Source organism: Juglans regia, chromosome 2 (assembly GCF_001411555.2).
Source record: "Juglans regia cultivar Chandler chromosome 2, Walnut 2.0, whole genome shotgun sequence".
NCBI classification, from domain to species: domain Eukaryota; kingdom Viridiplantae; phylum Streptophyta; class Magnoliopsida; order Fagales; family Juglandaceae; genus Juglans; species Juglans regia.
The window spans coordinates 36170522-36196768 of NC_049902.1; the positions used below are offsets into that span (position 1 = coordinate 36170522).

The 26247-nt window shown below is 33.3% G+C and overlaps 2 protein-coding genes across 3 annotated transcripts; both read left to right on the forward strand.

Moving 5' to 3' along the window:
- Positions 1–8508: 8508 nt before the first annotated feature.
- Positions 8509–14017, forward strand: LOC108984241 (probable beta-1,3-galactosyltransferase 2). The gene is made up of 11 exons (XM_018956137.2): positions 8509–8925; positions 9876–9972; positions 10160–10224; positions 10306–10517; positions 10609–10672; positions 11141–11213; positions 11345–11465; positions 11964–12051; positions 12121–12246; positions 12341–12450; positions 13456–14017. Exons 1-11 carry the CDS (start codon positions 8813–8815, stop codon positions 13602–13604), a joined length of 1218 nt encoding a protein of 405 aa, XP_018811682.1. The 5' UTR covers positions 8509–8812; the 3' UTR covers positions 13605–14017.
- Positions 14018–14049: 32 nt separating this feature from the next.
- Positions 14050–17385, forward strand: LOC108984250 (CASP-like protein 2D1). Of its 2 annotated transcripts, XM_035687444.1 has the most exons (4): positions 14050–14118; positions 14924–15112; positions 15211–15322; positions 16136–17385. In XM_035687444.1, the coding sequence occupies exons 2-4, from the start codon at positions 14925–14927 to the stop codon at positions 16328–16330; spliced, it is 495 nt and encodes a 164-aa protein (XP_035543337.1). In that variant the 5' UTR covers positions 14050–14118; position 14924; the 3' UTR covers positions 16331–17385. The 2 variants fall into 2 exon arrangements, with proteins under 2 accessions (XP_035543337.1, XP_018811693.1); XM_018956148.2 differs by lacking the exon at positions 14050–14118 and having other exon boundaries at positions 14304–15112.
- Positions 17386–26247: the final 8862 nt, after the last annotated feature.

A 26247-nucleotide genomic window follows, 5' to 3' on the forward strand; every position in this document is an offset into this window, starting at 1 on the left:
TAGTTTTTCTCCTTATTTTATCTCTGTTTATATATTTAATTTTCTTTTAATTTTTTTATTTAATAATTCCAAAAATTATTTTTAATATATTAGTATATTTTTTATTTTTAAAATATTTAAATATATTACAAAAATATAAAAAATAAATAAAAATACACATTTGACCTAGATGTAAAATTGAGCGGACTGATTACAGAATAGCCCGACTTATATTATAGCGCATGAGTTGGTACAACGAACCACAAATCCTGATCATGAGTTATATGATAATGATATGGAATATTGATATACATAACATATTTTTATAATATATTTTATAATAATATTATAAGGTACGGATATTTTTATAAAAAAATTTATTTTTTTAAAGTGTTTTATAAAATTATTTTTTATTTAATATATTATTATAAAATGTGTTGTAAAAAATATTATGATAAATATGATATATATGCAATAAGGGGCCGGCCGGGAAAAGACAATCATTCATGTTGCTAAACATTAATTAATGAGCCAATGACACTAGCTAGCTAGCTGTTTCCTCCGTCATAGAGCACTCTCAATGAATGATCTTATTTTTTAAAATACATCATCAAAATTTATTTTTTTATTTTACATATTAATTTTTACAATATATCATATATCAGCTCATTTATATGTTCTTCATATCATTTAAATATTATACTTTTTAATATTTTTTATTCATTTCAAATATTTTCTCTAACTATCAATATTATCTTCATATATTTTAATATTTACAATATCTCCTCACATACAATCTCATATCATTATGTTCTATTTTAAATCAAACTAAACATTAATTCAAAATATAACAAAAAATAAAAAAAAAAAAGAGAAAATTATGTCTTATTTTAAATTATTTATAAAAAAAAAACATAGAAAAAATTGAGAAATCTAATTCCACTTTTCGATAGAGTTTAGTGGATTCTCTAGCAGATAAATCCAAATAGATAAGCAACTATGACTGGCTAATACCACGAGCTGAAACAAAATTAGAATAAACAGAAAAAAGAAATTCAGAGGAGAGAGAAATAATTAAAAATGTTATACATGTATGAACAGTAATCTATAAATATAGCGGGACTACTATAGCTATTTGGAAAATAAAGATGGTTTACAACATCTATTGAATCCTTATTTTGATCAACATTCTTCATATTTTAAAAAAAATTATATTTTAAAACATCCATTAGGAGTACTCTTATAAACGTACGGATTCTTTCTCATGAGTACTTTGCCCTGTTTGATCCAACAAAGCAAATTCCTCCTCTCTCCTTTCAATCGTTTTAAAAAATATAAAATTTATTATTAAAAAATTAATTTATTTTATATTTATTTTTTTAAAATAAAATTATACAATATTTACGTATTACGTAATTGTAAATATTATTTTTTATTTTTTTCGAACGTAATTATAACCTAATTTAGCTTTGGTTGCTTACAGCTACTGGCACGAAGTCAACAGATCAGCAAACATATATATATATATATATATACTAGCGGTGGCTAACGTGCAAAGCACGTTTGCCATGTCTGCCTAATTAAAAATAAATAAATAATAATTTCTAATATTAAAATAATCTAATGTATATGAGTAAATTTATTATTTATTCATATTCATTATTTATTATGGAATTTAAATTATATTAAAAATTTAAAATAATTATATAGTTTTTTTCTATTAAAAATATTCAGTAAAACTTCATCATTTATTTAATGATGAAAAAATAATATTTTATAAATTAAAGTTGATTTTAAGTGTATGATATAATATTATTCTCTTAAAAATGTTCAGTAAAACTTTATCTTTTACTTAATGATGAAAAATTAATATTTTATAAATTAAAGTTAATTTTAAGTGTATGGTAGAATATTTATATTTTAGTTATTTGTTTTATGTTAGTTTAAATCAATATTTAAATTTCTATCGTTAGATTAAATCTGAAGATTAAAGATGAATGGTTGTAATTTAAAACCTAAAAGCTAACATTTTTCCCACGCACGTTTGCCTAATTTATTTAATTAATAATATTATCATATTTAAATTATGTTAAAACTCTAATTATTTATATAATTTTAATTTCTTAAAAATATTTAGTAAAATTTTATCATTTATTTAATGATGGAATATTAATATTTAATAAATTAAATTTGATAGTTTATGTATAATATAATATTTATATATTAATTATTTAAATTTTTATTGTTAGATCAAATTTAAGAATTCAAAATGAAGAATTGAGATTAATTTCTTAAAAATATTTAATAAAATTTTATTGTTTATTTAATTTATTTCAATATTTTTAATTAAATTAATATTTATGTATATTTAAATCAGTATTTTTATCTTTTATTGTTAAATCATTTTGAAGATTCCAAAACGAAAGGACTGGATAAATCCCTATATATTTTTCTTTTCTCCCTCACTTTTCCCTCCCCTCTCTCTCTCCTCCCTCGGCTCACGCGTACGCGGTACGCTGCCCCTCCTCCCAGCCGAATCTTCCTCTGCCCAGCCCGACGCCGGTGGAAGAGGCGGTGAGGCCGACGCCGCCATTCGTCGGTGAGCCTCACCGCCTCTTCCACCGGCATCACCACATTCCGGCGAGTCCCCCCACACCGGTCTCCCTCTCTCACGCTCTCTCTTCCTCTCTCTCGGCTGTGCACAGCCCGAATGGGTTTGATGCTGCTGCGCCGCCGTACGCCATCCTCCGACGCCACCACCTCCACGGTAGCCTCCTCTCCCACCGGTCATCCCCCTCCAGCGAGCTCGGCCTCCATCTCCGTGCCGTTTGCTCCCACGAAATCTACCTCTCTCTTGCACGGGTTCTCCACACCCACGGCGGAGCTCCACCTCCTCTGGCCACCGCACCACCACCGGGACCTCCTTTCACCACCGACCACCTCTCGTAGCCGTCCTCACGCCCAGCCGAGCCACCATGGATGCTCACCTTCCCTCACGGACGCCCACTTCCCCTTAGGCCACCTCCACCACCGTAATTTGTGGTGATTTTTTTTATTTTATGGTATTTTTGTTGTGATTTTATAGTGATTTTGTTAATTTGTGGTATTTTTGTAAAGATTTTATGATGATTTTGTGATTTTACCGTGTATTTTTGTGATGATTTTATGGTGGATTTGCTTCGGTTGCCTCTCGTGATTTGCGGTTTTGTGATTTTGCTGTTGATGTCACTGTTGATGTTATTATTCATTACTGTTGATGTCACTGTTCATTAGGTGATAGGCGCTTTTAAGATATAAGGAGATATATTAGTCAACAGATCAGCAAACATATATAAAAGCAGTGCTGCCGGCTAGTAATTGTTGCTTTAGGGGCAATATATCTGTATATTACTTAAAAGCGTCTATAATATTACTATTTATCGTAAACAGTAAATCTAAATCAATTTTTTTTTTTTTTTTTTTTTTCGTGTAAATGCCAATGTACCGCAATCCTGTGTAAGGAATGAGAGAGAAGAAGAAAAAAAAGTAGAAAAAAATTGATTTTTAAGTTTTAAATAATCAATAAAGAAGCTGTTTTTTTTTTCTTCGCATGTTTTTTTTGCATATCCTATTTCTGTTTATTATATCATACACTAAAAATCAACTTTCATTTATAAAATACTAATTTTTTATCATTAAATAAATGATGAAATTTTACTGTACATTTTTAAGAGAAAAAAACTATCTAATTAATTTAAATTTTTAATATAATTTAAATTTCATAATAAATGATGAACATAAATAAATAATAATTTTATTCTTATATATTAGACTATTTTAATATTTGAAATTACACTTTATTTTTTTCTTCAATTTGACAGATGTGGCAAACATGATTTTTTTTATCAATTAGAAAATCTTACGCTATACAGGATTTTACACAAGTACCACTAATTTCAAAATAACCAAGCCATTTATAAAATACTAATATTTCATCATTAAATAAATAATGAGAATTTGTTAAATATTTTTAAAAAAGTATAACTATATAAATAATTAGAGTTTTAACATAATTTAAATATGATAATATTCTTAATTAACTAAAGATAACTTCTACAACTAATAAAAAATTAATCTGAAAATATGTCATGAATGTGTATTTCATTTTTTTATTTTTCTTTTCTTTTTTTCATGTATTTTTTTAATCATCATAAATATTTTTAAAAAAATAAAAAATTTACAACATCATTGGGTGAGGAGGGAATTGACAATCTATCTCTTCCCAAACAAAATTATTGAGTTCGAGGAAGAGATTAATAGATTCTTTGATTTTCAGAAACTTTTATATATTTTTTAAAATATTATTTAAATATAAAATATTTTTTAATTTGTTAATCTAATCATTACAATTTTCTTAAATATAAATTTTTTAAATTTTAAAACAAAAACTACATTAAAAAATTATATTCCAATAATATTTTTATTTTAACTTTTTTTCTCTCATTTTTTAAAATAAAATAAAACATCTTAATCCAAATAATTTTATATATTACTATTCACAAACCATGTCACTACTATTAATACATCGATCAAAATCATATCTAAGGATATGATGTCTACGTGTGTTATTTTTTGAAAGACGAGGCTGCTGCTGGTACATTAAAATTTTTAAGATTTAAATCCAACCCTTCATTTTACCACTTCTCATTTTTTTTTCTTCGGTTGGATTGTTTCGATTTATGCAGTGAAGTACTATCACTATCACAAAAATTCTCCACATCTCTTTTCACTTGTTAGGTGCAGAAATTGAGTTCATAAAAAATTCTCTATATATTACTTATTTTACTTATGATTACGTTTTTTTTTTTTAACCCAGAACATATTTATATTTTAAAATAAGTTATTTTTCAATCGGGTAAATGTGCCTCGCACATTGCCCAACTGCTAGTATATATATAAATGTATAGAGTAATGTTATATAAAGTTGTGAAGTGCGCAAATATCATATAGTCATTTTGAAAAATAGTGTGATTCATTATTAAGAAATTAAAATTTTTTTATTTAGATTTATTATTTATTTATTTATTTTAAATAATTATGTGGCATTTGTGCACTTACAAGTATCACTATCATTTCTAATATGTATATAACATTAATGTAGGTTCATTTTTTGAATGTGCCATGCATGCAGAATTCAAATCCATCGTTCGCCTAGATGCCTTCCATGCATTATAATTATAACACGTGCGAGGGGAAATATTCCATGCATGCATATATAAATTATATATATATATATATGAAATTATGTGGTAGGTCTGATGATCTGTACTAGATCTGATCATCTGATCTCTTTTAAGGTCATTAGGACATGCATGCAAGGATCTTGAATCTTCTCTCCGATGAGAAAGTTAGGGCAGGTATGGGAGATGGGGTGGGATATAAAATTTTCATTTCATCTTATCTCATTATATTTTTTAAATATTTAAATAAAATATAATAAATAATTCAACTTTTTCAAATCTCAATATAATAATAATACTGAAACATAATATTTTAAACACTAAAATAAAATATAAAATTCTCATCTTACCTCCAAACCTGTCAGTGTTAATTATCTCGTGCACTTAGTTCAACTAAGTTCAATTCAGATTTACACTTTTTTTAACATCCAACATCTAATTTTTAAATTATTAAATTTATTTCAACTTAAAATTTATTTATATGTAAGAGATACAATTTTATTTAATTTCTTATAACTATATTTAAATTTATCTTAAATAAATTCTATAAAATTTATTATATCATCTCAATTTATTAATATTTATAAATAACTCAATCATTTCAACTTTTAACTTAAAATTCAAATGAAGTCGGTACTGCAAAAAGCTTGGCGGCTAAAGGATTATAAAAAAAGAAAAGTTTGGCAAAGGCAAAGTTGCGCTAATGTGCTACGTACGTACAATTTTAGATGGGACATGACTCATGTGCACACGAATAAAGAGATCAGAAGATAAGATAATGAGAGGAAAAGTATTAGGCCGAAAAGTTTGACTTTCTTTTTATTAAGGATCGAATAAAGGCGTACAGAAAATTGTGATGTAAGCGGAGAATATATATTTGAAAAAAATTATTTTTACCTTTTTATTATACTGCTAAATTTAATCGTTTGATAAAATTTTTATTCTTTTTATTTAATGATTAAAAAAGTAATTTTAAATATATTAAATATATTTTATTTTTTTAAAATATTTAAATATATTAAAAAATATGAAAAAATAATTAAAAAATAATAAACGGTGAACTTGAACGGACTACCGGACCGACTCTATATATTTACCTATCGAGAATCAAGTAGCTAAGCACAGCTAGCTAGCTCACAAATGAAAGAAATACACACAAAATTAGAAACGAATCGGGTACGTAGGCGTACGTAATCAGGATATATATATATAGAAAGATAGTATGTTTGGGTAATTAAATACATGATAAATTACGAAAATAAAGATATAATTAAGAACAAATAATGATTAGGTACGTTACGTATGTAATATTATCTTTGTGACTATCTTTTTAGGTTTACGGATAATAATCTCATGCGTAAGAACCTAATTAATTAACCTTTTGGGTTGTTGTTCCTTTACCTATTCTTGAGAGGCTGCGAATTAAATTATTAATTACGTACGTACGGGTACTATAGCTGCTTTATTTATATATATATATATATATATATTAATTGTGGTTACTTTTTTTTCCCCATGTTTTGCTGATCTTCCAATGCATGCAGGAAATCCCTGAGCTTCCAATCATACCAAGCATGCATTTAAATTTTCAAATCTTGTTTGTCAATTTCATTTGAATTTCCTCTGTTCATCAATTCTCATGAGCTTCGATCAAGAAGAATTAACAATTTTCAATATTTATTTTGCATTGAAGTATGAGATTATGTACGTGATCAGGGCCGATCGAGGAGTAGGGTTTACATGACAATACACATGAGATGATCTATTGAAGTTGGCTCATGATTTTTGCATGAACTGTTAAAAAAGAAAAGAAAAATGATATATGCAACTGCCTGGTGCAATCAGTGTGTTCACGTCACCCGTGTTATTTTTCCCTTCCTCTTCCTCTCCCTCTCCATTTCGTTCTCCCCTCTCTCTCTCTCGAAATTTCACTTCTCCATTCCTCATTCCATCTCCATCGGACCACTCCCTTTCCCTTGAAGACCTCTCTCCCCCTCGAAATTCCATTTCTCTCTCTGTCCCTCCTTCCATCTTTGCCTGACCACTCCCTCTTACTCGAAGACGCTAATCTTTACGTTACCAAACTCTGAATATGAGTCTTTTGCATGAATGAAACCTTCTAGAGTAAACGGATGTCCCTTCCTTTGCCTTAAACCAGAGTCTTCAGCTTCTTCGCACAACAACTCGTCTTCTCCCAAGTAGCAGAACCTGTTTCGCTCACAAACCCAGCTGCACTACATTTCGGCCACAAAACAAAAGTGCATTTTGCTCTCATTCAAACGCATAGCAACTCTTCTTCTCGGGGTAGCAGAACTACATTTCTCCCACAAACCGAGCCACACTGCATTTTGCTTACAAACCCAGCATACTGCATTTTTTTGTCTCTTTCTTTTTCTCAATTCTTTTACTAGACCAAGACTCGAACCTTTTCGTGATTTTGTCTACAGATCAATAGTGAAAATTTGAACCCACAAATATTAAATTAGCTGAAAATCTAATTTTCTCATTTAATAAACCTCTACAATAGATCATAGAATTTAGATTTTTTACTCTTCCTAAGGACATGTTGATTGGTTATCTTCTATGTTCCCCTTTTTGCCTATTCCTCTATTCCACATAATTTTTTTAAAAATCTTTCAGCTTTAATAGTCACTCAGAACTCTGATTTAAATTCTTAAATCTGATATAAATAAAATCAAGAAGGAGAAAGGAATGGAGGATGGTTTTCGTTGAAAATGATTGACTATGGATTCCCCTCCGGTGGGCTCTGCTTTGCGTCAAGGGGATTTCTTTTCCCTCGTGTGGATGAGTGAAGCTTTGTTGAGGCTTCTTTCCTTCTGGGTGATTATATGGAAAATGAAATGTATTTAATGAAATATGAGTAAAAAATAGAATCACATATATATATATTTTTTAAAATCATTGGACGAGGCAAAAAATTGTACCGTAGTTTTCCACTGTAGTTGTACGTAGCAACTCTGGTTAAAAAAATTGATCAATTTTTTATTATATAATTACCTTTTTTTTAACAAAATGTCAATTTGCTCGTAAAAAATAAAGGAAATTATTTAACAGAATATAATAGAGATAAAATGAGATAAATTAGATGATTTATAAATAATAATAAAATTTAAAAATTAAAATTTATAAATAATAATAAATGATAATAAAATAATTTTAACTCATTTCCCAAACCAAACGTAAAGAGTGGTACTTAAAAAAAATGGAGTACATGTACAGAATAGGAGACCGGGGTTGTTAAGGTCGTTTAGTAATTTACTGAATTATATGATTTTATAATTAAACTTCACTGTCGATGGGTCTTCTACACCTCTTAATTCCACACACCTCTACCCTCTCTGCAACTACAATCGAGAGAGACATTCGGACAGACAGCCCGACAGATATAAAAATCCAGGAGAATCGGGACTGAGGGAGCCATAATCTGTGCCCAGAGCTGTGAGTTTGTGAAGGAAGGGGATTACTTTGGTCTGAATCCGGGTCAACTGGGAAGTTGACTTGGGATTTGACATGGTAGTTTTGGTTTAATTTAGCCTCTTTTTTTTTTTATTGAGTAAAAAGAGTAGGATTGGGAGGAGGAGGAGGAGAGCATAATGTCTTGGAAGAGCAAAGGAGTGGAGCCAACTTCAAAGAATGTGGTGTCTCGGAAATGGGCTCTGCTTCTTTGTATTGGATGCTTCTGTACCGGGATGTTCTTCTCCGACAGGTATCCTTTCTCATATTTACCTTCTGATTTGACTTTCCAATTTAATATGTAGGATTGTTCTGGGTTAGTAGCTTCGAAGTGCAATTTGCTAAAGTGGGTAGCTTTGTTCCGTATCTGTTGGTTTTTTTTCGTAATTATTGAAGGTCTGTTTTGTCCATTCCTCTTTTAGGAATGGGTAGATCTGAACCTAGTGTCCAAATCCAAGTCAATTATGTTTTACTTGTTTATTTCCATTGATGGTGCTCGAATTCAAATATTACAGTCAGCTTTTTATGAGCGTTATGGTGGTGCGCATGGGCGATCAATTTCTGAACCAGCCCCGCTCCCCTCCCTCTTTCCCTCTCTTCTTTTCACTTTTTCACACCCCCACTTAATTGTGCTTTAGGCCTCGCAGAAATAGTGCATTTATTCATATGCCAAAAGGAACCTAATGCTAAAAGAGACCTCATTGATATTATGAAACATAGGGCTGATGGAATACATTGAATTGATCTCTTAGAATCTCAGTATCATTTTTATGCGAAACATCTGTACTCCTTAGTCAATGCCTGTATTGGTGTTTTCATTGTTTTGGGTCTTTTGGCAGACCTTGACCTCCTATAATACTTTATAAATCTTTTTTACCCACTGAGAGAAGTGAAAAGTTATTTGGTAGCCGAAAAAAGTTACTTTTGGTAAATTGGTGTTGCATGTGTAAAAGTAACATTGAAACTGTGGATCACCTATCACTTCGTTATTCTTATGTGAGAGATTAGGGTCCTTTATTTTTTTATTGCTTCCAGGGTTCAATGTTATTTTGTAGATTACGTTAATAGTAGAGTCAAGTACTTTGGGGGATTCTCTTGGTACTCACCCATGTACTAGAATTTCTTCTCATATCTGTATAATTATTAATTTACAATTTCTTTTCATCTGTATTCCTAGCACTAATGAAGATATTATGGCTACAGAATGTGGACGGTTCCTGAAGTTAAAGGCATATCAAGGACAACAAGGATTGAGGACGAAAAGCAAGATTTTGTTTCAGAGGGTTGTGAATCAAGAATTGTGAGTACATTTGTCCAAATAGTTTGAAACTTTGTTGTTACTATCTACTTCTATCCTAACAACTAAACAACTATAACAATGCTTTTCTGTTTTGTTTTCTTGCTTTTGCATTTTTAGCTTTTCTCAGCACCTTCGTGAAAAGGTTTTCTGGCTTCTTAACATGTTTGTTGTCTTTGATTTTCATTAGAAGGATGTAAAGCATGAACCCAAGAACATTCTAGGGGAAGTTTCAAAGACTCGTAATGCTATCCAGTGAGTAATTTTGGAGCTTCCTGTATAGAGTTTTCCATTCAATGCAGAAAATTTGATCTTGTGGCTGTGAATGGAATGCAGAGCATTAGATAAAACAATTTCAAGTTTGGAGATGGAATTAGCTGCTGCAAGGGCTGCACAGGAATCTATTCTCAACGGTTCTCCCATATCAGAAGATCTCAAAATTTCTGAACCAAGAGTGAAAAGAAAGTACTTGATGGTTATAGGCGTCAATACTGCTTTTAGCAGCCGCAAGCGAAGAGATTCAGTTCGTGCTACTTGGATGCCACAAGGTATGTGGATCATTTACCCACATTTTATCACTTCTTTTTCCTCTTTTTTTTTATTGAGCTTGATCAATCCTGACTTTTAGGATGAAATCAGGTGATAAAAGAAAGAAGCTGGAGGAAGAGAAGGGAATTGTAGTACGATTTGTAATAGGTCACAGGTGGGTACTTTAATGATCGTAATGATGATTTTGAAAATGTACTCTATTTTTTCAGCAATTTTTTTCTTTATTAAGTCTTGTAAACTTTATGGTCTTTCTATCAAGAAGATTATGAAAATTGATTCTTTGTCTTATCACTGTCTGAATCATGGAATAGATGCAATGGAATCTAGTTGAAGAAAACTTTCTCTGTAGAATGATATGATAGAAAACTAAGAGGTTTGTTGGCGAAGAAAATGTACTTGAACAAGAAATAATTTATTTTTTTGAAATTTCTATCAGCATTCATAAATCCTATGCTCTATCTCCTATTGGTGGTAAAGTGTGTGTCCTCACATGATCTATCTATCTCCTACTGTATAGGTCAATAATGACTCAGATATAGTACTTCCGATTTTGAAACTCTTGCTATTTTAATGGATGGAGTTTGATTTATTCTCTCTCTCTCTTTGCCCATTCTATTGCTAGTGCCACATCAGGTGGTATCCTTGATAGAGCTATTGAAGCAGAGGAAAGAAGGCATGGGGATCTTTTGAGGCTGGTAGTGCTTTTCTCTTCGTTCTTCTCAAACATCCCTGTTGATCTTCTTTTGACACTAAAAGTCTCTGTTTGTGTTGAACTTAAGAAACAGCTAACTGCATTATTTTCTCTATCTAAATTTCATGGGCGCAGGACCATGTTGAGGGTTACCTTGAATTGTCAGCCAAGACAAAGATATACTTTGCCACTGCTGTTACTTTGTGGGATGCAGATTTCTATGTCAAAGTTGATGATGATGTACATGTAAATATAGGTAAAAATGCTACATATTAACAGCCACCCCTGTTGCTGTGAACATGTGGATATTTATTTATTTTTAATGCAGAGAGGCGCTTAGTTTTATTTTGTTCCTTATTAATTGTTTGAGTAAAAGAAACATGTTCATGTAGTTCTGCAAATCGAATTCCTCAGCATAGTTCGTATCCATAAACTAGCCTAAAGACGTTTGTCTGCACTTTAAACCTTCCAGTATTTTTAGAATAGTGTTATTGTGATGTAAAGCAGTGTCTTGGTATTGTTGATTTGCCGGAATAGAAATCGAAATGATTTGTCAAAGTTCAGAATTTGATTAGTATAAAATGATCTGTTTTTTTCTTCTTCTTTGGCATGTGATTAAAGTATTAAGTTTGTTCAAGAGGCTGCTAGATGTTGGCTGTCCTTATGGTCTTGATTATGTTTCATTCACCATGTAAAAATAATGGTTTTTTTTTTCTTTGTCCATATTTTCATACATTGAATTATGTTTTTGCAGCAACACTTGGAGCAACTTTGGCTAGACACCGGTCAAAGCCTAGGGTGTATATTGGATGCATGAAATCCGGTCCAGTCCTTGCTCAAAAGTAAGTGAGTCTTTCTGTTTCAGTAGTTAGCCATTTTAGGGCTTATAACACTTCTCATTTTATCAACAGGGGAGTGAGATACCATGAACCTGAGTATTGGAAATTTGGTGAAGAGGGAAACAAGTATTTCCGTCATGCTACGGGGCAGCTATATGCTATTTCAAAAGATTTGGCTAGTTATATATCAATCAACCAGTAAGTGAGCATGTCTTCTTGTGAAGGGAAGTAGCTAATTCTTTTGCCCAAAGTTCATCTAACTAACTTGTTTCTCTTGGAATGGCTATCATAGGCATGTGTTACACAGGTATGCTAATGAGGATGTTTCCTTGGGTTCATGGTTCATTGGATTGGATGTAGATCATATTGATGACCGTAGATTATGTTGCGGTACACCACCTGGTAATTTCATGAGTAAAAGTTAATTTTATAAATTCCTGCATCTATTAATTTTCTAAGCATGTGCATGTTTGTCCTTGCTTGTGTGCAAGTGTGTGCTTGCATTTTTGTGACAATTGTTTTGTAAGTTTTCATAAACAAATGGAGGTAATCAAGCATCTGACTTACGAAGACTGATATGGTTTCTTGGCACAGTCAATTACGTTGCAGCTCTGACATTATGTCTTACGCTTTTGGAATTGGTAATTAGTTACCAACATGTTTTACTGTAATGTTCACAGAGCTTTGTTGTAATTGCTACTGAATAAGAACAATTGATAAATAATGAGATACTTCAAAGGAGTGCAGCACAGTTATTGATGCAGCGTGCCACAGCCAACGCATTAGTGTCGCACACTCAAAAGAGATCTACTGTATTGGAAAATAAGACAACTTTACTATCCAGGCATCTCCTTATGTGATTATGAGAGTGTTGCTATATTAGAGCATATAGGGCAGTGCTTAATCAATAGAACTGATCACTATCATGTTTCTTCAGGTTAGGTTCTGTTCCTGAGGCACCCCAGCATGTTTCAGCACTACGTGTTGTTTATAAACCATGCATAACGATATCATATATATGACTAAACTAGTGGCCTGTGTAGGGGCTTATCATGGTATCCTAGTTTTTGGGTCCTTGAATTTAAAGTTTAATTGTTATGATCAGATTCCTCCTCTGTCATACAAATTTTGTTTTAAGATCTTCCAGGTTTGGATTGGCTGTTTGTACAGTAATATCTGTTTTATTAAGCCTGTACCATGCTCTACAGTGATTTGTTACAAAACAAACAAAACTATTTATGGGGTTGGGGCATTAGTCCTGCCGTCATTTGTAGGGATGTGTGTGACATTCTTGCTTGTGTATGCATGGTGCAAGTTACAACAAAACAGGAGGGAAAGAAGAAACATTTCTTGTGCAGACAGAATGTCGTACTTAAATTAGTATCTTACTGCCAATTTTTACCGCAGATTGTGAGTGGAAGGCTCAGGCAGGCAACATCTGCGTTGCTTCATTTGATTGGAGCTGCAGTGGAATTTGCAAATCTGCCGAGAGGATTAAGGAGGTTCACCGGCGGTGTGGAGAAGGGGAGAATGTTTTGTGGGCTGCAGAGTTCTGACAGATAAACGGTTCTTCCAAACTCAGGAGGAAGCAAATGCGTGACATGAGTCTGTTTCAGAAAATGTTTGTAACTCAAAGATGTGAATGAGATGGACGAAGGTGGAGAAAAAGGAAAGGGGAGTGGTGGTGGAAAGAGGTTGGTTTCTTTCCCTGGATTCTACTCCATTTTAGATTTAGGAGAGATCCAATAGCAAACCTACAAGAGAAAGATCTTGTAGTTATTCATTCTTTAATTGGAGGGCCAATTTGTAAGTTTGCCGTGGCCAATGTAGCTCCATAATAAGTATCTATTTCGGCTAGTACCTTCTGCCTATTGCTATATATATATTAGTGAATTGTCTGTTGAAATTTTGATATCTTTTGTACCCTTTTCATGATTGCAAGTGAAGTGATGATGGATACCCTATCTAACGATTCTCTCTTTCCTTGATGCTGAAGCTTCACCAAACCAGTCTTTGATTTGCCTGTCCGGTAGATTGATTCCCACGACTCGATCAGATAAATCTAATCCAGTATGTGTATTATATGAAGAATAATGCCAGTTAGCTCCATCTTGTTGCCCCCCTCAAAGTCATCACCAGTGTATTTGATTTTTTTTTAAATGGTTAAAAATGTTACCACTAGTGCATTTATGTATTTTTTCTTCTAATATTTAAAAGAAAAAAAAATAAAAAACACAAAAAACCAATTTGAACTAGTGATGATTTTGACTTTTGAGGGGGCAAAATGATGGAATTGAGTAGCAGAACTCTTATATGAAATTTAGGAACTTCTATCATGTTAGTGGTGAGAGTTGCAGAAGTTTTTGTCCGGACCAACTGAATAGGCAAATCCACAAAATGAATGGATCGGATTGAAAAAATGGTCACCTTCCCAAAGCCAAAAATCTGAGTTGGTAGGAGAAAAACAGTACCCAAAATTCTGAGAAGTTCTACTGTCCCAACAAATACATGTCTAAAAGCGACATCAAGCACTAAGCAGAGGCTTCTTTTGATTCTAGAATTGCTAAAAAGCGAGTCTCGAGATCATGTGGAATCAATCATACGGGTCTGCCAGATCATTCCAAACCAATGATACCCATCATTCTTAGACTGAAAAAGTAAACAGCACTCACTATTTCTCACTCTTCGCACTAGAAAGGCCATGGATGATCTGTCACTCCCCGTTTATTCTAGCATTCCTCTTTCACACCAGAGAGTGGATTATATTTATCCCCACAACCCCATCTCAGTTTAGTTATAATATCCCAGTATCTCTCCTTGCCTCAGTTCTTTCTAGTGTTAAAAACTTAAAAGGTGGTGGTTTTTTTTATTCGAGAATGAGAACAGATCTTGATGCCAATGCAACCAGCTCTATTGACGACATCCCAAAGCTCAAGTTCCTTGACTGTTCTCTTAGGGTCTGCTCGATTCCTCTTAGGGCTGCAACCATGTGGCTAACTGTGACAAACCAGCAGGATAACAGCAGCTATGGGAGACTGGAGTTCGGCAATCTTATGGGCCTCAAGTAAGGAATGCACTTCACATATATTTTCTGCACAGAAACAGTGTTTATTCATTGTCTTCGTTCCAACTTTCTTTTATTGATGGAGTTACTTTATGCAGGTACATGGTTTTCATCAGTGCTATTTGTGCTTGTTACGCTTTTGTTGCTGCTCTTTCTCTATGGTGCAAATGCTTTGTAGCAAAACCCTGGCTCTTCTTTGTCTCCGACCAGGTCTAATTTCCCCCAATCCGATATTCCTACATGACTGGACGTATTTTAATGCATTCATTTGAAGAATGGTGGGTGAAGTTTGAAAAAGGATTTGGTCTCGAGAATAATTTTATTCTTTTATTTTAGCCCTCAAAGTTCTTTGACTCTTGTCCTTAAAGCTCTGAATTCCTTCATTTTAGCACAACTCTATTTAAACACTATAATATCCTTTCTCTCGTTTCTTTCAAACCAACTCCTTTCGCAGATTGAAGAAATAAAAAAGGAGCATTGAAATCTTTCTTGTAAATAAAATCCTAAATATTTCAAATATTTAGGCTCGTTTGGTTCTTTGGTTGCACTCAGCTCGGCTGAGTTCGGTTCAGATTTAGACATCTTGTAATATCCAAACACTTAACTCTCAAATTACAAAATTTATCTCAATTCAAAACCTTTTTACACGTGAAACTTACAACATTTTTTAATTCAACACATCTTTACATGTGGAACTCACAACTTTTTTTAACTTCCCACAAATACATCTAAACCCATCTTAACATCCAAATACATCTAAACTCATCTTAGGTGAGCTCCACGGAACTCATTCCATTATCTCAACTCACTACTATTAATAGAGAACTTATCTCAGCTCAACATCCAAACGTAACTTTAGATCTTTTGTTTTTTTTTGGGTTCGCTCACCAAGTGTTGGTTCTTATTTTCTAGTCTAGGGGAAGTAGTGATGTGCAACCCAGTAACCACATAGTCATAATTGATACATATTTTAAAAGGTTTTTGTTTTATTTTAATTTATTTATTGTTCTTCTTTTGGTGCAGACTGTAGCTTACTTAATGGTCACGTCCGGGGCTGCAGTGTTGGAGATACTCTACTTGGCTTACAATGGTGACAGGGAAGTCACAAGGAGCGAAGCCTGTAGTTCCTATGGAAGGTTTTGCAGTAAAATGACTGCCCCCTCTACATTGTACTCAACTTCTTCGATCAAGAATAACTTTGGGCTGTGGCATTTGTGACTTGGATTCCATTTGGAATCACAATAGTAACACAGACCTCTCTCCCTTCTACTTTTCATTTGGGCTTGACTTATTTTTGCACAAGTACAATGGTTTTGTTCTGATTTTTTGTTGGATCTGATGGTGGGGGGTTGAAATGGTATTTTAGGGAGGTTGGTTCACTAGAGTTGTTGGTGAAGGCCTATTTGGTAGTTTTCTAGGTAGGTTTAGGTTTTCCTCTTAGATTTTGGTTAGACTGTAGACAGTGATAAGGTTTGAAGGATTAAACATTCTTATAGGCATTCTAATGCCATCCCTCAGCCTGCTTAGAAAACAACAAAGCCCTTACCCTTATGATAATCCCCGTAACTTGTTTGACAAAATTTCAAAGCAAGCCTTGTAAGCTTCAATAGTAGAGGTTTGTCTTAGGTGTGTAAGCTGTTCCATAGGATCATCATAACAGCTAGTGCCAAACCTTACTTACAAGACTTTCACAAATTCTTCCCATCCAGTCAACAGCCTAGACTCATCTAGGTTTTGGAACCACACAAGGGCCTAGCCCTTCATGTGAAATGAGACAAGCCTCATTCTATGTTGCATAGGTGTTATGGAAGGTAAAAAATTGATTTACCTTATAGAGCCACCCCAAAGGTTCTTCCCCATGAAAAGTAGGAAACTCCAACCTCACTGTGCGTGGTTGGATGTCCTCTATGTGTGACAGTGCATGCTCCTGTCTGGGCTCTTGTTGGTTGGATGATGAATCTTCAAATTGATTGGTGCTTTCCTTTGTAGCTTGACGATTAAGGAAGAGAGTTGGTGAGCCACGGCTTCAACTTGCTTGCGCATGGCAAGCATCTCACCCTCCACAATTTTCTCCACTTGTTTCCTCAAGGCCTGCATCTCCAGCTCCATTGCCTTGAACTGAGAATTGGTGGACTTCTTCAGGGCATTCAACCCTGACTGTAACGGACTATATCTTGTACCTTCAACCATGGAAACCAATGAGGTAGAGAATCGGCTTCTCTGATACCAGCTGTAATAAACCCACTTAGTTGTAAAGGAAAAATTATGAAATACAGAGGTAGAAGATGGATAGAAATATAGTGACTTATAGAATTATTGTGAAACATGAGAACAACTCGATTTGAGGTGAGCACCCTCCTGGAAATACAAAAGGTTCTATAACAACAAGAAATGATTCGCTCTAACAAATTGCTCCTTGTATATAACTACCCAGAACTCTCTCCCTGGATGGCTATCAACCAATGGGAATTTAAGGAATTAAACACTAGAATGAAATACAAATAACAAAGATAAATGAGCTTCTTTATAGACTAAAGAGTAACGGGCTAAGGCCCACTTGCACATCCCTTCTTCATCTTATTACTGGAGCCCGTTAGATAAACCCATTGCCCACACTCCACGACACCCTTCATCTGGAGCCTTCTCTTCACTTCGACACTTTCAGTTCCTCAACCCTACACTTCCTCAGCCCTTCACTTCCTCTGCACACTGCTATGTTACACTTGATGTATTTTCACTATGTAAAGGTTCAAGTCCAAAAGACGCATTCATTTATGTATAAGTTTTCCTATTCTAACCGGGATATATTTTGAAAATGGTGGGGGATTGTTTGAAATATTTTCAAAATAATATATATTATATAATATATTGATATTTATTTTTGGAAGTTATGAATTATTTTTGAAAGAGAAAAATGAAGGAAAATTTATAAGCAATAACTTATAGTTATGATAAATTGGGTCCTTATATATTATACAAGTCATTCATTGGCTTAGCGGTAGTTATTGTTTTGGTTTACCCAAGGGACAAGGGTTCAAACCACACCCTTGACAAGAAAAGGGGTTTTAATCCTTTATTGAGAGGCCCCTCCACACGGCTGGGTTGACGCCAAAGGTGCCAGGCATTGCAAGTAAAGGACAAATTAAATTTGAAGGGGCGAATCTATTGGGACTCGAACTGGTACCAACCAAAGCGTGGTGACCATTGAACTAAGTCCAATCTTTGTGTCACTTGGTAACAAACACAATAAATATACTTGTTTGGATAAATTTACATTAAAAATGAAAAGTTGTAATGTGAAGCCTAGGCCCATGGCCCAGATAGCTGAAGCCCAGCCCCAAAAACCCCTGAAACGATGCCGTTTTATCTTCCAGGTATGATCCCTTTTCAGTTTCTTCCTCCCCTGATTTTCCCTCTTGTTTTGCGTTTTGTGAGATTTCTCTTTTATTCTTGACGGTTTTCTCCTCTCCCAAAACTTTTCCTCTCAACCGTATCTCATTTCCCTCACAATCAGTTTCCCTCTCAAGTCGATACCCTCCCTCTCATCTTCTTTGTCTCCTGCGTTCTTGCTACAAAATTCCAGGTGGTGCTGCTGTGAGCTTCCCACACAGATCTCCCTCTTTAGAAGCTCACTCTCTCTCGTTTCTCGCTTGTTCTCTTACGTCTATGAAATGGAGTAACCTCAGTGTCGATTTGTTGATGCCGAGCCTTGTCAAATGAAGGTATGACCCTTTCTTTGTTTCGCACCCACCTCACATACACTCTGAATTTTCTCCTTCCCAAGTCCACTCTCTCACTCTCCTGCAATTTCTAGTTAGTTCTTGGTGCTGCGATTTTTGGGTGAAAAATTTAGACTTGTCGTTGAAAAATTCAGACTTGTCGCCGAGAGTCCCTCACGTCGGTAAGCTTTCTCCTTTCTCTTTCCCTCTTTAAGAAGAATGAAATTTGATTTGTTGGATTTGCGCCTTGGAAATAAATAGCAATGAGTCTTGTTGGGTGCCGATTAATATTTAAAAGTGTTGGATTTTCTTCTGTTGAGTTGTGAACGGAGAAAAACGTTTAATGTGTATTGCTGTTTTGGTTTAGTTGTTGGTGGTTGCTTGGAGTTATGGGCGGCTAGTGTGATATCCCATATTTTAGTGCATTTTTTTAATTGAAGGATTATTATTTTTATTTATTTAATTTAAATATTGGTTCTCTTGTTTTAAATTTATCAGATTTTTCATTGGATTTATTTTATAATTTTTAAGTTGTGAAATTTATTTTGATGAGCTTTCTTGGTATTAATTATTGTTTTTACATTTAAATTGCTCTTTACTTTAAATCAATTTAATGTTGGACTTTAAAATTATTGTATTGTTAAATTTTTATTATTATTTTATTTTAACAAGTCACTGTTAGGGGTGTAACCGGTCCGGTCCGGTCCGATGTTGGACAAAATCTAAGACCGAACCGGTATGTACCAGTTTTGCATTTTTTAAAACCGATTACGCCCCGGTTACCCACCTAAACTGGTACCTTCGATTTTACCGGTTTTCGATCCGGTCCGGTCCGATTTTTTGATTTTTTAAAAGGTAAAAAACATATAATAAAGTGTTACTTCTTATAATAAAATGTTATTAATAATTTAATATATATATTATGCTTAAAGCATATGATCAATTAAATTTTCATCTTTAAGATTAAACTTTTATTTTATAAATTATAATAATATTATCTTATATATAATTATGTTAATAACACTTGATCAAACAAATTATAAATGTTCATATTTAAGATTAACATTTTATGTTATAATTTATAAATTATAATATGAAATTATTTCATATATGATATATAAAATAATGGCCGATTTTCATAATATAAGAACTGGTTTTGGACCGGACCGGTTCAAAACCGGACCAACCGGTCTGGTTCGGCCTGTCCGGACTGGTTTTTCGGTTTAAATTTACACCCCTAGTCACTGCGTTTAAATTATTTTTATACAACTTACCGTTTTGAAATTCTTTTTGTTGGATCATTTTTGTGACCCAAACTGTGATGATTGGACCTCATTTCATTGCTTCACTTTTTATTTTTCCCTCTTTTTATTTTTCCTTCTTCTCTTTCTTTTTCTCCTCATTTTTTTCCTATGCTTCTTTCCTCCTGTGCTCGACACTCCCCTCCCATCTCTCCCGTCCGTTTGTTTCGTCCGTCCTAGTGCCGTGCGCCGTGCGCCGTGCGTGTCTGTCACCGCCCCTACCATTCTCTTCCCCTCCGGTTGGCGACCTCACCCCTCCTTTTTCAGCCCCCCTAGCGTCGCTGTCAGCCCCCAGGCGCAGCTCTAAGCTGCGGCACCCATTGAGCTCGCGCGCCGCCATTGGCCACCATCTCTTCACCACATCACCGACGACCCTCCAGCTACCTAACCCACTCATCCTCAGCTCCGATCCGCCACCTTTGAAAGCCCCTTTAACTCATTTTTCGATTTAAGCATTTTGTACTTCAATCGCCGCCCACACCGCCGCCCACGGCCAACCACCACCACCACCACCACCACTAGCTTCACTAACACCCCTAAACCCTTCCCTAGTAATCTCAAGTCTTCGTTTGTCCCTGTTCAAAAGTTGAGTTTTTGAGACCCACGGCCTTTGTCCATTTTTCACTGTTACATTACTGTGTCGCCACTTCTAGCACCTCCGTGATCATTCAAAAATTATATTATAGCATTGTAAGTATTTTTTCAAAGAATTTTGAGATTTAAATGTATTTTTTTTTGCGCTAACTCCTATTTATTGTGAATTTGTTGGTTGTACCGGACTGAGTCCGATGAGTAAGGGGTTGGTTGGATTGGATGATGGAGTTGTTTGTGTGATTGGTTTATGCTGTGATATTTGTTGGCTGTTTCGGATTTAAATATTAGTGTCTTGAGTTTGACGTTGGTTATGACGGATATTGATGATTTTAGAAAGTGATGATATATTTTGAGATTATGAGGGTTTTAAGTTTTGAGGAATTAAAATAGGTTGTTTTAGAAGCTTACGCTTAAATATCGAAATATGTGATTGATTGGAAACTTACGAAAATTACGTGATTATTTTTATATGTGACGATTTATAGTTGACTCGACAATTTTGAGGAAAATTCTGAAAAGCTAAGAAGTCCAGGTAAGTATGGTTCCTATGTTAGACTTTGCATAAAATAAATAAAATAGATTGTGGTTGATTATTGAAAAAATATGCATATTTTGTTATGAAAAGAAATTTGAAACGACCTCAGTTATTTGTTCTGTATGACACAGGAAATTCTGTATAAGAATAAAGTACTTTCTGTTATAACTGGTGTAGACATGAGCAAAATTTTGGCATTCTGTTTATGAACTATACAAAAGAGAGCGAATATGAAAAATTGTGCATAAATTATATTTTTGTGATCTGATTTTGTTCTGTTCTGAAAATGTTTTGTACTCTGATGTGAGATATGATGTGATTTCTGAAACCTCTGGCATGACATTCTGTTTCTGTTCTGACCTTACTACGGGTGTAAAACTGTGGCCTCTGTTTGGGTTGGTACCAACTTTTCTGTTTCTGGTGCACCTACTTCAGAAACAAAATGGTTTTCTGCGTGGTCTTTCCTATGTGTACACTCGCGACTCCGAGAATGATAAGGGGAAGATTCACATTCTGTTTCTGCTCGGTTGGCTATCGGGGTTTGTACAACCCTACCACGGGGGTTAATCATGAAATTATGTTCTGATATGATGTTTCAGTTATGCTGTACCAATGAAATTTTGAACTTTCGCTATGATATTTTTGATAACATATTCTAACTCTGCATTCTGAAAAAAAAAAGTTTGTTCTGCATTCTGAAATCTGTAAATGCTCATGTTTGCATACTAGTATATATTCTCTACTTACTGAGTTGTTAATAACTCACCCCCGTTATCTTCACAATATTTTCAGATGATTTTAGATTTTTCAGTTGAGGATCAAGACTATGAAGCATTGGGTGAGATGACTTAAGAACAGTGGATTAAGAATAGAAAATTTTCGTTGAGTATTGGTGATTTTTGTTATTATATTATTGAAATATGAGTTTAAGTGGCATGTAGAGAAGTTGATATTTTTTTGGGGTTACTGTATTGAGGATTTGATATATGGGTTTGTGTTGTTAATAAAATTTGAAGTGTTTACGTTTGATTTAGAGCTTTTGGAAGTATATTAACAGTGTTGGAGTTGATTATCAGGTAACATGAGTTAACTCTCCAGACCCTTGAGGACGAGGCGTTACGGCTGGAATGGGTTTGATTTATTAATTATTTGAGTTGATGTTGGTTTTGGTGGGTGTATAGGTCAATATTGAAGTTGGTATATGGTATTTTGGGTTGAAGTGTGGACTGTGGAGATTATTATTTGGTTGTTTGAGTTGAGTTATTTTGCTGAAATATGGTTTGGAATTATGAGTTTTAATTATTTAGATCGAAGTTATGTCAATGGTCATTTAACACTTAGTGTATATTTGTTTTCTATCAATAGGTGATGAGATTATTTGAGGTCGAATTCAAGACATAGATAATACGCTGTAGGAGTCTGGTAAGCAGGGTTCCTGTGCTAGGCTTTACACGAATTATTGAGACTGAAGTTGACGTTTTGAAAACTTTGCATATTTTGTAATGAAATGAGAACTGGGGAAAAACCAACCTTGGTCGCTTATTTGCATTACTCACAAAACCTGTATGAAAAATGAAAAATAATTTCTGACATGCATTGTGTAGACATGAGCTATATTTTATCATGCTGTCTCGAAAATCTAAAAAAGAGCGATATTGAAAATCTGAAAAATTGTGCAATGATTTAGAAAGATGCTCTGACTTTTATTTTCAGTATGTGAATATGATTTGAATATGTTTAAATACTCTGTTTTGTTTTGATATGGCATCTGAAAACTTTTGGCATGGTGTACTGATTTTGTATCTGACTCTGTCTCTGCTCTACTCTTTTTGGGTTGGTACCAACTTTTCTGAGTGCACCCACTTTGGAAACAAAGTGGTTTTTATGTGGTCTTTCCTGTGTGCACACTTGAGGCTCCGAAAGTAATAAGGAAAATATTTCACCTCTGTCTCTGTCTGGTTTGGCCATCGGGGTTAGCACAACCCTATCACGGGGGTGAAACATAGTCTCTGCTCTGTGAGATGCTCTGTTTTGATGTGATGATGATGTTTAGGTTATGTTATGCCAAAGTACTTTCGGTTTTATGTTACTTAAAACCATCGCTCTGTTACGTTCAAAAACATATTTTGTGTTGCATGATAACTTTGACAAATATTTTGTTCTGCATACTGTACTTTGTAAATGCTCAAGTTTGCACGCTAACATATGTCCTCTGCTTACTGAGTTATTGATAATTCACCCCTTTATCTTCATAATGTTTTTAGATGATGTGTAGAGTCCAACTGAGTATCTGGATCAGGAATTGTGAGCATGACTAAGCTGATGAGAGGATGTAGAGTATCCTAGGGTATTACCATTAAAAGAAGGATTTCTGAAGTCTTTTAGATTTGATGTCTTTTAAATTTAATTATCTTTTTGGTTTAGTAGGACTTATGGATTTATCAGTTTAGTATGTTATGACTACCGGGTGATTGTGGACTCCCTTGGTTTATTATTATTGTAGTAATGACTTTGTGGAGTTTATAATGTGTTTATTTAGAAAATATGATATTGATTATTGCTTATGAAATATTTGGAGATTTTAGATGTTTTGGGAGACATGTTAATAACTGACAGGTAGTGATTCTCCGACCCATTCGGGTACGGGACGTTACATGTAACTTTCATTTGCATCATTTGACCATCTATAAATAGATCAATTGGCCTATGAATTTAATAATGAAAGAAGGCAATTTCAAAATTCTTTCTCCAAAAACTTTCATTTCTTCAAAACCATTTGTTAGGATCTGTTCAATCTGTAGAAAATATGTTTCTAATCTCTTGGTTGAATTGTAAAATCTGAGAGTATTCGGGTCTAGTTTCGTGTGTGCATAATACAGTTAGACAAACAGATTTGTGCTGGGTTTCATTGTATCTTGGAGGCAAATTCGCATGTAACTCTTGTGCATACTGTTGTTATTGGTGTAGGTGAATATTGTTTTAAGAAAAGTGATATTGTAACGCGCCCTGAAGTAAACTTTTCTCTCATTATTTTTTATTTCGCAACCCTTTTGCACCAACAATCAGTTTTAATAACAGAGTTTAGAGTGGGTTTCTTTAAAATTATAACATCGAAATTAATTATTTGGTGAAAGATTTCAAGCTAAATTGAGTTTCAGAAAAACCTTTTGACTATTGCAATTATTTGATTTGTGAATTCATCAAGAGAAGCCGAATTCTACCAAAATAAATTTACAAATTGATATTATTTGATGTAATATATTAGATTGTAAAATTAGTTTTACTATAAAGTAGATATAACGAATCACATCATGAATGCATGTGAGTTAATAAATTTACTTTTATAATATTTGTTTGTGCTTATAGTATGAATATGCTGATTCACCTAAGTTGAATCGGAATTAATAATTTTCCAAGAATGTCAAATATGATGGTTGAAGACTTGAATATTCATAAACATAATAAATATTCGGACAGTCGTACAACTTCACCACTTTCTTGTTCCAATACATTTAGTTGCGTTTGGATAATAGATATTTTTAAGTATTATGTAAATAATAATAAAATATTTAATAATAATAAATAATAATAAAAAAATAGATAAAAAATAATAATAAAATAAAAAATAGTAATAAGATTTTATGAGATTACTCATATATTCTTAAGACCAACCAGATTATTTTACTAATTAGCAGCTTTACAACACAATTTTTCTTCTGATCAGCAGGAAAGTGGTATTGGTAAAACTTTTCAAATCCAAAATACACGGAATGGAAAGTACTTCTCTGTCTAAATTCAAAGACGGCTTAAATCTGATGTTTTTGGTTGCATGGAGAAAATTAATTAAAGCATTTACGAAAACATGATTCAAAGAAAGAAAGTAAAGATCATGTATACAGCTTAGCCAATCAAAAAAAAGAAAGTAGTATTCTCCAGACACTGCCTTTATAACACAAATGACAAATATAAATGATATTTGCTGTAATTAATTGATCTTCACGCACTCTTAAAAGTGTGGTTAATTAAATATAATATCTACATGAAAAAATTTAAAATTTTAATAATAAATTTTATATTTTTTAAAGATAATACGCGAGACTTATATTCTCTAAAAACTCTTATTCTTAATCAGTGAAAAATTTATATTTATTTAAGATCCTAACTATTAGTCCAACAAATTAACAGCAACGTCTGCGCCAGCTCGTGGGGACACGGTCATGAGATCTCTTAACACTGTACACAATGTAGACTTATGTATTTATGTATATATTTATATACAGAATTGCTAATTTGTCAGTTTGAATAAATAAAGTGAAGACTAGTCGATATCCAAATGGAAAATGATTTATCTACAACACATTTTACAACACATTGTACAACAATGTGTTAAATGAGGGGCATTATTGTAAAATCATCTTATAAAAATAAGATGATTTTACAATAATGCCCCTCATTTAACACATTGTTGTACAATGTGTTGTAAAATGTGTTGTAGGTGTATCACTACTCAAATGCTATATACGGTTCTGTAATATGCAGTTTCTGCATACTTTTTACTAAAAAAAGTATAGATTATTATTAAAAATATAATTTTTTTATATGAATACTAAATTTACCAATTTTTTAAAGAAAAATATACCGAAATTGTATATTTCAAAATTTCTCTTGATTAATTAACATACACGAGTCGGATCGTTCAACATGCATGTGAGATATTAGATGTTTGGTTTTCAAAGTAGAATATTGGATCAAACTAGATGCATGCATTCCATACGCGGCCCAAAGGTTTCGGGTCAAATCTGATTACGACTCTTAAACCCTTCCCATTCTCCACAATAATCATTGCTATTAATGCTCCTATTATATAAAGCTTTGTTTATAAGGCTTCTAATTACCAACTAAGCTTTCTGCAAGAGAACTCTTCCCAGCAGCTTGCAATCAATATTAATCAAAGCAGCTTTGAGTTGTCTTAAATCGCAGCAAAAT